The sequence below is a fragment of the Merops nubicus genome, unplaced genomic scaffold (genome assembly GCF_000691845.1).
Source record: "Merops nubicus isolate BGI_N331 unplaced genomic scaffold, ASM69184v1 scaffold17874, whole genome shotgun sequence".
NCBI classification, from domain to species: domain Eukaryota; kingdom Metazoa; phylum Chordata; class Aves; order Coraciiformes; family Meropidae; genus Merops; species Merops nubicus.
In genome coordinates, this window is record NW_008605076.1 from 1 (window position 1) to 10,695 (window position 10,695).

At 49.7% G+C, this 10,695-nt stretch overlaps 1 protein-coding gene across 1 annotated transcript; it reads left to right on the forward strand.

Moving 5' to 3' along the window:
• Window positions 1–432: 432 nt before the first annotated feature.
• Window positions 433–5,111, forward strand: LOC103771919 (Golgi apparatus membrane protein TVP23 homolog B-like; the record flags this gene model as incomplete). Its single annotated transcript, XM_008939239.1, has 6 exons — window positions 433–515; window positions 985–1,129; window positions 1,729–1,818; window positions 3,675–3,810; window positions 3,889–4,013; window positions 5,079–5,111. Coding segments are annotated over 6 exons (612 nt in total), but the record flags the coding sequence as incomplete, so codon positions are not given.
• Window positions 5,112–10,695: the final 5,584 nt, after the last annotated feature.

Here is a 10,695-nt window from a genome sequence, read left to right on the forward strand (position 1 = left end):
CCTGTGACAGGGGTGCGTCCTGTCCGTAAAAATAATTCTGATTCCATCACCAGTAATGAAATCCTCATTTCTCCATCACTGAAGTGCAGGAGGATGTGGGTCTGTGCCTGATTTGGAGAATCTTTTGCATAAGGCAGTGAGCTCACTTAAGAGCATGGAATACGAGGCCATAGGCTGGGCTGTCACATTAACTGCTTGGTTGCAGAAAGGAACCCTGGACTCACGCTTGGAGTGTGTGTGGTTTTCACACAGCACAAACCAAAACTTTTAATACTGATTTTTTTGTTTTGTATGTGGTTAAACCTTCACATTTTTCCTAAATTCATTTTGATATTAAGGTGACATAATATTTTTGAGTAATCAAAACCACCCCTGCTTGAAGTTGGAAACATCTTGTCTGATATCAGTCTTTGCTTCTGTTTGCTTCTGTAGGACAGCAGTGATGACATTGAAGATGTGTCACTCTTTGATGCAGATGATGATGCGTCCAGGAGATCAAAAAAGTCAAAAATAAGGTTGGTGGTATAGAGACTGTTTTTAGATGAGTTCTGGGTGGAAGGTTGAGGGAGGAAGGACTGGACTGGATGGCAGAAATCAGAAATAAGGGAGAGTCTGCCGTGGTGAGAAGTGTGAGCTCTCCTTCTGAGGCGTTTCCTCTGTCAGACCCTTTCTAAATTGACCCTGTTAAAACTGCCTGATACTGAACATTGGGTAAAACTCTTCCCTTGGGTGTCCCACCCCAAATCCTGTCTGCACGTGCGCTATGGCAGCACATAGCAGACGTCTGCCTTACGGTGAGCTTCTAGTCTGTTTATTTCCCATATTTTCAGCAGTTGTTGCACGCTGGTTTCATGACAGTGCTGATCCCTGTGAGTTGGCAGGAGGTCACCTTGGCAGTGTCATTTCTCCAGCACCTTCAGTCCTGGTGCTGGGCTGTGTTGGACCATCCTGGTGTGGACATGACTGTGCTGTGCTTCCTTCCAGGCATCCCGTGGCATCCTTCTTCCACTTGTTCTTCCGAGTCACTGCGATAGTTGTCTATCTGCTTTGTGAGCTCCTAACTAGCAGCTTTATTGCATGCATGGTGACAATCATCCTCCTCCTGTCGTCCGACTTTTGGGTTGTAAAAGTAAGTTCCTCTTTTGATTTTTATCTTTATCTTACTGTAGAATAATTGAGCAGTGATATTTGTGTCACAAATCCAGTCACTTCTTTGTGCCTTTCCCACAAACAATGCGGTAGCACAGGCTTCATTATCAGATAACTTTCAAATCCACAGAAATATGCCTCACAGTAATGAAGTGGTGTTGTACTGGACATAAGCAGCAGTAGGATGAGAGGCAATGGGCTGAAATTGTGTCAGGGGAGTTCTAGACTGGATATTAGGAAGAATTTCTTTCCTGGCAGAGTGATGAGGCATTGGCTCAAGCTTTCCAGGAAGGTGCTGGAGTCCCCATCCCTGGAGGTGTTAAAAAAACATGTAGATGTGGCACTTCAGGACATGGGAGTGTTGGGTTGATGGTTGGACTTGATGATCTTAGAGGTCTCTTCCAACCTTAATGATTCTGTGGTTTGAGAAAATAGTTGTGGACATAAGAGCCTTGTAATCTTGTTGCCCCAAATATGAGGCAAACAAGCAGCACTGGAAACAGCCAGCCAAAAGCTGAACTTGGGCAAATGGTTTCTTCTAGCAGAAGATCAAAACGTGCTGCTTTTCTTCTCTTTCAGAATGTCACGGGGCGACTGATGGTTGGCCTTCGCTGGTGGAACCAGGTGGATGACGACGGCAGAAGTCACTGGGTATTTGAAGCCAGGAAGGTACATTCCCTTTTTTCTTTTAATTGTTTCTGGTTTATGAATTCTCTGTTAATTAATGGTTCTGCTTGTGGTGGTAGACAGCACAATGTAAACGTTCAGTTCCAGCCACAGATCTGTGACCATGGGCTTGTTCTGTGTAGACTGCTGAGTGAGCTTTGTGATTATTGAATTATTTAACAGTTCTCATCACATGTTGATCTGGCTTAATCTAAGTAACCTGAAAGTTCCACGTGTAAAGCAAGTAAAAGTTCCCACGTCACAGCAGGAACCTGCAGTTTTCTGGTGTAAAGTTGGAACAGCTGATGTGGTTTTTACCTCCTGTAGAAAACTTCTGGTAGTAGGAAGAAATCTTGAGCATTGAGCATGGCTCTTGCTTTGCCATTGTCCTTATGATTGCTCCTGCTGCCTCTCTAGTATCCCATCTTTCAGGCACCTCACCACATGGCATGTGTTTACCTGCTTGGTGTCTGTCTCTTAGCTCTGCATGGAGCTAATGGTCTGCAGATCTGGGGTGAGGTGAAGATAGATCTGGAGTGAGGTGAAGATCAGTTCCACTGGTCACGTGGGAGGCCTGCACTCTACAGGGACCTGCTAAAACATTCTAAGCCTGAACCTTTCTCCAGCTGAGTTTGAGCCCTTACTTCTCAAAACCATGCTAGTTTAAAAAAGCTAGAACATCCTGGGGGAGGAGGGGAACATAGCTAGACTAGTGGAGATGCTGTAAATTTACCAGTAAGTTAACGCAGTCCAGATTTTTCAGCTGTCTTAGGAAGAAGTGAGTGCTTGCTTCTGCTCTGTAAAGACTTTTTAAAATCAATACTGTGTTGTGAATCATACCACTGTATGTAGAAAGAAAATATTACCCTACTTCGATTTTTCCTGGGGTGTATGAACAAGTGTGGCCAGCAGGCTAAGGGAAGTTCTCCTTCCCCTTTACTCTGCCCTGGTGAGGCCACATCTGGAGTACTGTGGCCAGTTCTGGGCTCCCCAGTGCAAGAGAGACAAGGAGCTACTGGAGAGAGTCCAGCAGAGGCTGTGAATATGCTGAGGGGCTGGAGCATCTCTGTGCCCAGGAAAGGCTGAGAGCCCTGGGGCTCTTGAGCCTGGAGAAGAAAAGACTAAGAGTGGACCTTCTCAAAGCTTCTCAGTATCTTGGGGGCAGGCAAGAGGCTGGGGCCAGACTCTTGTGAGTGGTGCCCAGCAACAGGACAAGGGGCAACAGGCACAAACTGGAACCCAGGAAGTTCCCTCTGAACAGAAGGAAAAAATTTTTTGCTGTCAGGGTGGCAGAGCCTGGAGCAGGCTGCCCAGAGAGTTTGTGGAGTCTCCTCCTCTGGAGAGATTTCAATCCTGCTGGGATGTGATCCTGGGCAACCTGCTGTGGGTGACCTGCTGGAGCGGGGGAGTTGGACAAGATGATCCCCAGAGGTCCCTTCCAACCCCACCATGCTGGGGTCCTGTGGTGCCTGGGAGTGTCAGTCTTTGGGTCTGGCAGTGCTAGGCTGCACTCAGGTGCAGTGATTTGGGAACAATGTGGAGCAGACATGACCTGTATAGCTGTTTCTAAGCTTTGTAACTGAACCAGGCAGTAAATGTCTTCGAGCCCTAAGGATTCCAAGAGGGTTTGATGCTGCTGCCTCCACTGTTTTTGACAGAAAATTGCTAAAAGGTTCCTTTAAGTGGAAACATCTGTTGCAGAAAGCTCTTTAGGTGATGTAGAAGTTGCCCTCAAAAGCTCTCACTACTGTTGTGTGGAGGCAACAACTAGGGGCTTGTAGATTCTGGGCTGGTTTTAATGACAACGTGATCGATACAGTGGAGCAGCCTGTTCAACTCAACTTCTTCTTTCTTTCTAGGCATCAACCCAAGGGAATAAAACCTCGTCAGAGGCAGAGTCCCGAATTTTCTGGTTAGGTCTGATTACCTGCCCTGTGATCTGGGTGATCTTTGCTTTCAGCGCGCTCTTTTCTTTCAAAGTGAAGTGGCTGGGGAGTGGAGTCCCTGCAGTCCCAGCTCCTGTGCTGGAGGCAGGACTGCATCAGCCACTGTGTTCTCCTGTGTCCTAGGCAGTGGTGGTGATGGGAGTGGTGCTTCAGGGAGCCAACCTTTATGGGTACATCAGGTGTAAAGTTGGCAGCAGAAAGAACTTGACGAGCATGGCCACCAGCTACCTGGGGAAGCAGTTCTTGCGGCAGGTGAGAATTCCAGGCTTTTGGAAACCTGGTCCTATTTGTTTCTGTCCATCTGCTTCCTTCCTCCACCTGGACCACGGAAAAGAAAGACTGAAAGAGCTGCTGTTTGTAGTTCTGCAGAGGGGATCCTCACACCTTGCTGCCTTGTAAATTTGAGACCCCTTAGATAAGTCACAGAGCGATTTATTAATCTTCTCCGAAGTGACTAGCAATAGGATAAGAGGAAATGGGCTTAAGCTACACCAGGGGAGGTCTAGATGGGATATTAGGAAGAATTTCTTTGCAAGAGTGTGAAAATTTCTTCTGCAAGAGTGGTGAGGCATTGGGCCAGGCTACCCAGGGAGGTGCTGGAGTCTTTTTGGATTTTTGACTCATTAAATGACTAAAGATGGAGTCCCCATCCCTAGAGGGGTTCAAAAAAACATGTAGATATGGCACTTGGGGACATGGTTTAGTGGTCATGGGAGTGTTGTGTTGATGACTTATTGATCTTAGAGGCCTTTTCCAACCTTAATGATTCTATGTTTAATTATTGGCATCGAGTTCTTGTCAAGGTCCTTGTCCTTCAGCAGCAGCATGTTGCAGAACTGCTGCTGCCTTTTACATTTTTTCCCACTTCCAACCAGCTTTTCTTGAGTTTCTTCTGCTCCAGTGCTGGGTTTTGTTCTTTCCATAGGTTCCTGCAGCACAACCAGCCCCTGTTCCACTTCTAAGCTGTCACTGAACTTTGCTTTCACTGTGTTCCCCAGGTGTGCTCTGTTACACCAACCACTCTGAGGCCGGGTGCTTTGGCTGCTGCAGGTTCACATACGTTTGCTGGAGTTACCCTCACTAGTCTGATCAGCAGCTCAAACACTGATCAGCCTTTTGCGGGGGCTGTGGTGGGATTGTCCTCATTGGTATCTGGATTTGCTTCTGATTGGCTCTACCACTGCTGTGTTTAACCAGAGGCCCGGGCTGGTCTCAGTCGCTGGCAGAAAGGAATGTCCTGCCCTAGAGTCCTGGCAGTGAGTCACATAGTTCCCCTGCACCCCTTTTTTTCTCTTTTTCTTTTCTTGCCTTCTGCAGACTGTGGCTAAAGAGGGCCAAACAGCATCCTGAGTGTGGTGGAAGCTTCGAGCCAGGCTGTATTCCCAGCGGTGGACAGCAGGGAATGTTGCTCTGACCATGAGATTTGGGAGCTGCATACGTGAGGGGTGAATTAAAAGAAGTAAATAAATTGTGCAAGACTTCAGGTTGACACTCCTAGAACTTATATTCGACTTTCCACTAGCAGTTTGTGTTTCAGTCCTTTCTTTAGTTTGATTAAGTAGAATTAATTTGCCTAAACATTCAATTAATAAAAACCCTATCCTAGGTGGCTTTCATATAGGTTTAGAATTAGGGGATGAATGAAGAGGGATTTGCTGAACACCTTTCTTCAGGAAACCCATGCCCAGGCTGAGGATTGTTACCCAAGAACTGCCCCAGCTCCTCTGGCAGTGGGTGCCTCAGCTAGTTCCAGTTGTGGACGTTGCTGGCTGTTGTTCTGGGGGTCCTTGCTGCCCCTTGTGCTGTTTGGGCAGTGCTTTTCTCCCTTCACATCTCTCCTCCTGCTGTCTGAACGGCGCTGAGGCGCTTGCAGTGAAGGCCACGGGGGAAAACGCTGCTCTTGGCTTAGTGGGAAGGTTTTGAAGTCTCCTGGAAGCTGCAGGCAGTGAATTCTGAGCAGCCCTGGTCTTTTATTGATCTGAAGCGTTCTTGGAGCTCTCAGTAACATCTTAAAGCCTGTGATTTATGGGAAGTCCCTCTCCTGTCCCTAGGGCTGTGTCAGGAGAGGGAATCCCAGCACGGAGGGAGGTTGCAGGCCTGGTTTTGGAGGGTGATGTGATCTGAGTCTCCCCCCCAGCCCCTCCACACAGGTTCCGTGGAGGGGTTGTTTCCCAAATCCACGTGCTGGCCTCGAGCCGTGCTCCCTCCTGGGAAAAGGCCCTTTGTAGGCTGGTGAAGAGCAGGCCAGCAGCGCTCCCTGAGCTGGCAGAAGAGTTCTGGGGGAGAAGCTGCATCAGAGGGGTCGGGTCCTTGTGTAACTCTGCTCGAGGCAGGTTGTGCTTTTGCAGCAGTGGGTGTCCTGAACTTCAGGGGAGGGGTTTCAAATTCAGACTGTGGTTTCTTTCTGAATAATGGGTCTTGTAAACTGAGGTTGCATCAACACGATTTCTCTCCCTCTCTTGTAGCAATACTTGGGAGCTGTATGTTTGTTCAACTCTTTGGATTGATACTTTCCTTTTGTAAATAAGTATTTATAAAATCTTGGAATTAAAAGAATGCTTTGTTTAACCAGACCAGCTATCCCTTCTGTGATTTGTGGCCGAGCTCTGTTTAGCCACCACATTCTTGTAACGTAAACAGGGGTTAGCACTCAGGATAAATGGTGCTGTGCAGCGAGCTCTAGCACAGGTCTTTCACGTGGGGGACCATCCAACCCCTGGATGGTTGTCCTTGGACCAACACTTTCTCCATAGGCATGCTGGAGTCTTGACCATGCCAAGCTGAGGTAACTGTCACTCTGATGTTTGGCTGGAGTGACCAAGAGGCTCCTTCCAGGCCACCCAGAGGACTCCTCGCAGTTGGAAATGCTCGTGCCACCCCGTAGCAGGAACTTCTAGTCCCCATTTACATGGAAAAGATGATTTATTTTTAAGGAATGAACGGAAACAGGCCAAGTGAAGTCAACCACTGGAATGAAGATGCTTCTGCAGCCACGCGGGGACGTGCAAGCACAGCCCCTGCTCCTGGACGGTGTCACGCATGGAAATCCTCTCTGCTCCAGGCCAGCAAGGCCCCAGATTGCCACCAGAGCTGCAACCCTGACTCCGACACAGCTCTAACCACGAGTTAGGTGTTCTAAAACGTGTTGAAAGTTTTGGACTTAATGTTTATCCCTCTGCTGCTAAAGCTCCCCCCAAACCGCTGGGAAACAGCGGGCGCTTTTCTGGAAGCTGCCTCTGTCCTTGATTAAATAAACTGCATTTCTCTAGTGCGTGCCTTTAAATATAGCCCTCTTTGGCTTATTTTTAGCCTCTTGGCAAACATTCAGTCTTTTGCCTTCTGAGGAGCTGGCATTTTATGGCATTTTTCCATGGGGTGGATCAGAACCAAATTTCTTATCTCTGCTCCACTTGGGCGTGAGCCTCGTTTGATTTTTCCTCCCTGTCTGCTGGGGTTTCCTGTGAAGCAGGAAGTGGGAGTTGCCACAGAAATTCTCTGAATGTGCTTTTTTCAACAAGCCTCAGGAATTTACACTAAGGCAGTTTCTGGAGCATAACTGTGTAATGCTGGCCCCACCCAAGACCTCCAGGCCTGGGTGGTGCCTGAACTTTTCAGGGTTTACAGAAGCAGAAATACTCCAAGAGGAATAATAGTAAAACATTCTTTGCTCTGAAATAGCAAAATATACTTGGATGTTGCAAGGGCAGCTGGAAGGTGGGCTTGAAATCACCCTCATTTCACAGGCAGAGCCATTTTGTATCTTCAGAGCATGGTGTCTGGGGTCAGCCTGGAGCTCTCTCACCAAGCTGGGGACAGAATGGGCCCTGGGGACATTTGCTGTCTGCTTTGGGGGCTGTGAGGCCTCGTCCTTCCCATGTGTCCTGGCGATGGGATGCTCCCTTGCTGTTTGGCTGCACTGAGAGGAAGATTTGGACTAAAGAGAAGGAAGAAATGTTTGACCCTGAGGGTGGTGAGCCCCTGGCCCAGGCTGCCCAGAGAGGTGGTCACTGCCCCATCCCTGGAACCATTCCAGGGGAGGTTGGCCGGGGCTCTGAGCACCCTGCTCTAGTTGCAGATGTCCCTGCTCCCTGCAGGGGGGTTGGACTGGATGGCCTTGAAAGGTCCCTTCCCACCCAAGCCAGTCTGTGATCTTGTGTATTTGAATATTCTCAAACCAGAAAATCTTTAGGGGCAGTTTGGCCCCGTGCACCCATCGGGCGCATCTCCCCTTCCCCCTGTGCTCCCCATGCCCTGGGGCAGACCCGCAGGGGGTGAAGGATGCTGAGTGTGCAGGGGTGACCTGGCCCCGGGCACTTGGAGCCTGGCTGGCTTTTCCTCCAGGCATTTCTTGGAGACTTGCTGGGCCCTGGGGAGCCCGGGGGGGCCGCAGGGAAAGGTCTATTGTAGCTGCTTGGCAGAGGCCACGGTCAGCCCTGCTCACATGGGACAGGACATCCCCGCTGGTATTTCCTAAACACAAAGCTGCAGTGACTAAGGGAGGTTGACCTTTGGGGAGACCAAAGGGAGCGGCGGGGGGGTGGATGTTGGCCGGGACCCAGCACCGCTTCCAGGGCTCCTGGCAGGAAGGAATTTCTCATTTCCCTTCTGCTTTTCCATGCAAACAGCCCCAGTTTGGGAGTTGGGTGTCCCTTCCCAGCCCACAAACCCACAGCAAACCGAGAGCTTCCCCAGTGCCCTGGAGATGTGGTGAGGGACATGGGTCAGTGGGGACCTGGCAGTGCTGGGGGAACGGTTGGACTCCATGATCCTAAAGGTCTCTTCCAACCAAAATGATCCTATCATTTTATGACTGTAGGGCAGTGGCAAACTCACAGCCACGGTTCCAGGAAAACCTTTTGAACCTCCAGAGGTTTGCGTCTCCCTTTCTGTCACCTGATGAATTTTGCTGCCATTAATTTGAGTGATTCCTTTCTGAGTCCATGGGGCCTTCTGGTGGTAGCAGTGTCCTGTGGCAGAGACCTCCACAGACTGATGCTGGCCATGGAAAGGTGCTTCACACCTCTTTTGTGTGGAACCTGCCACCAACATAATCTGGTGCCCATCTGGTGAGGGCAGGGAGGGGCAGGGCTGTTCTGTGTTCACCACCACACACAGCAGGGAGATGCTGTTTGTGATAAACATGGGGTTTGAGATCCCCAGACCAGCTTTGCTGAACTTAAAACCCAGTTCCCCCAGCACTGCCAGGTCCCCACTGACCCATGTCCCTCAGCACCATATCTCCATGGCTTGGAAACCCCTCCAGGGATGGGGACTCCACCACTGCCCTGGGCAGCCTGTTTGCATGCTTCACAACCCCTTCTGTGAAGGATTTTTTCCTAATATCCAACCTAAACCTCCCCTGGCACAACCTGAGGCTGTTTCCTCTTGGCCTGTCACTTGTTCCTTGCGAGAAGAATCCCAGCTTTTAGAAGTCTGAGCAGTTTGCTCAATAAGGGAGATAGGTTTTTCTGGTCTCTTTATCCTCCGTTCCTCCCAGAGCCCTTAAAAAAGCCCCAAACCCCAGTTTCACACTTGCCACCTCCCATCTGTCTGGCAGCAGGAGGAGCAGTCGGTTTGTGGGGGAATCAGTGGCTCAGTGGGTTCATCCCTGAGCTCTTTGGACTCCTCCTGGAAACCTCCTTGGCCTGCTGAGTTATTCCTCTCCCTGCTGCCAGCTTGCGCAAACCTCCTTCTATTTACTTCATTTGGGGAGAGTTCTTTAGTTTTTTATTTTTTTATTTGAGATTCTATTTCAATCACAAAGCAATGTGTAAACAGCTCCATGGTAACCAGCGGAGCCCATGAGTCATGTAGCTTTTCTGCCACAGGACACACTCACTGTCTCTTTCCTGCTCTTACGTTTCCAGATTAAAGGAAGGTTTAGTTGTTGGGACAGTTACTCACAGTTTCCTCCTGAGTGTACTGATGTGGAGTCCAGCCCTTTTTTGACACTTTGTCTGACTTCTCCCTCCTCAGATGGAACCTCTGCTCCTGTGGGACCTTCCACGCCCATCATCTGTCCCTTCTGCAGGAAGGTTTAAAGCTCCATTTTAAGTTTCTTTGAACCATTTAAATTTCTTCTTTTCTGGATTGGGTTTTGCTGTTGTTGGAGCCCTCCCCCACATCTGGATCCTGTTTCAGAAGGAATTCGAATCCCCCACCAAAACTGCCTCTGGTCTTGGGGATGTCCACACCCAGCCCCTGAGAGCCCCCCAGGCAGGAGATGCCCAAACCCACCTGCAGGTCTTGACCCAAAACCTCACCTGAAATCTCTTTGGATGAAGAAAAAAAGCCTAAGCAGCTTCTGCAAAGCTCTTGGGTATGTGACCCCTTGATTTCTTATGTTTTAAACCATAGGGTCGTGGCCAGAAGTTGTATCTGGACTGGGGAGTGGGTCTTTGCCTGGGTCCTGCTCTGTCCCCAGCTCAGAGGATCATCAAGGTGGGTCTGGCTGGCAATGGGACAAGGCAGGGGGTCTGGCACTGACACCTGGGCTGTGGTGCCATCGTCAGACATCATGATCCAACCTCGGGGCAATGTCCCAGGGCTCTTCTGCAGCTTCTGCGAGTGGGAGACCCCAAATCCCACTGTTCCAAGAGCAGCCTCAGCAGAACGGGAGGAAAATGCAGGGTCTGTAACATCCATCTGGGATTTTTCTCTCTTTGCAGTGGGGTGGGGGGTGCAGCATCCCCTGGGGTGCTACCAGAGCGGGCAGCCTTTACAGAATCCCAGCACGGTGGAGTTGAAAGGGAGCTGGAGATCATCTCGTCCTACCCCCCTGCTCCAGCAGGTCACCCACAGCAGAGTGCCCAGGATGGTGTCCAGGCAGCTTTGGAATCTCTTTAGAGAAGGAGACTCCACAGCCTCTCTGGGCAGCCTGCTCCAGGGCTCCACAGGCACATTCAACACACCCGCCTAAGGAAGCTACAATATG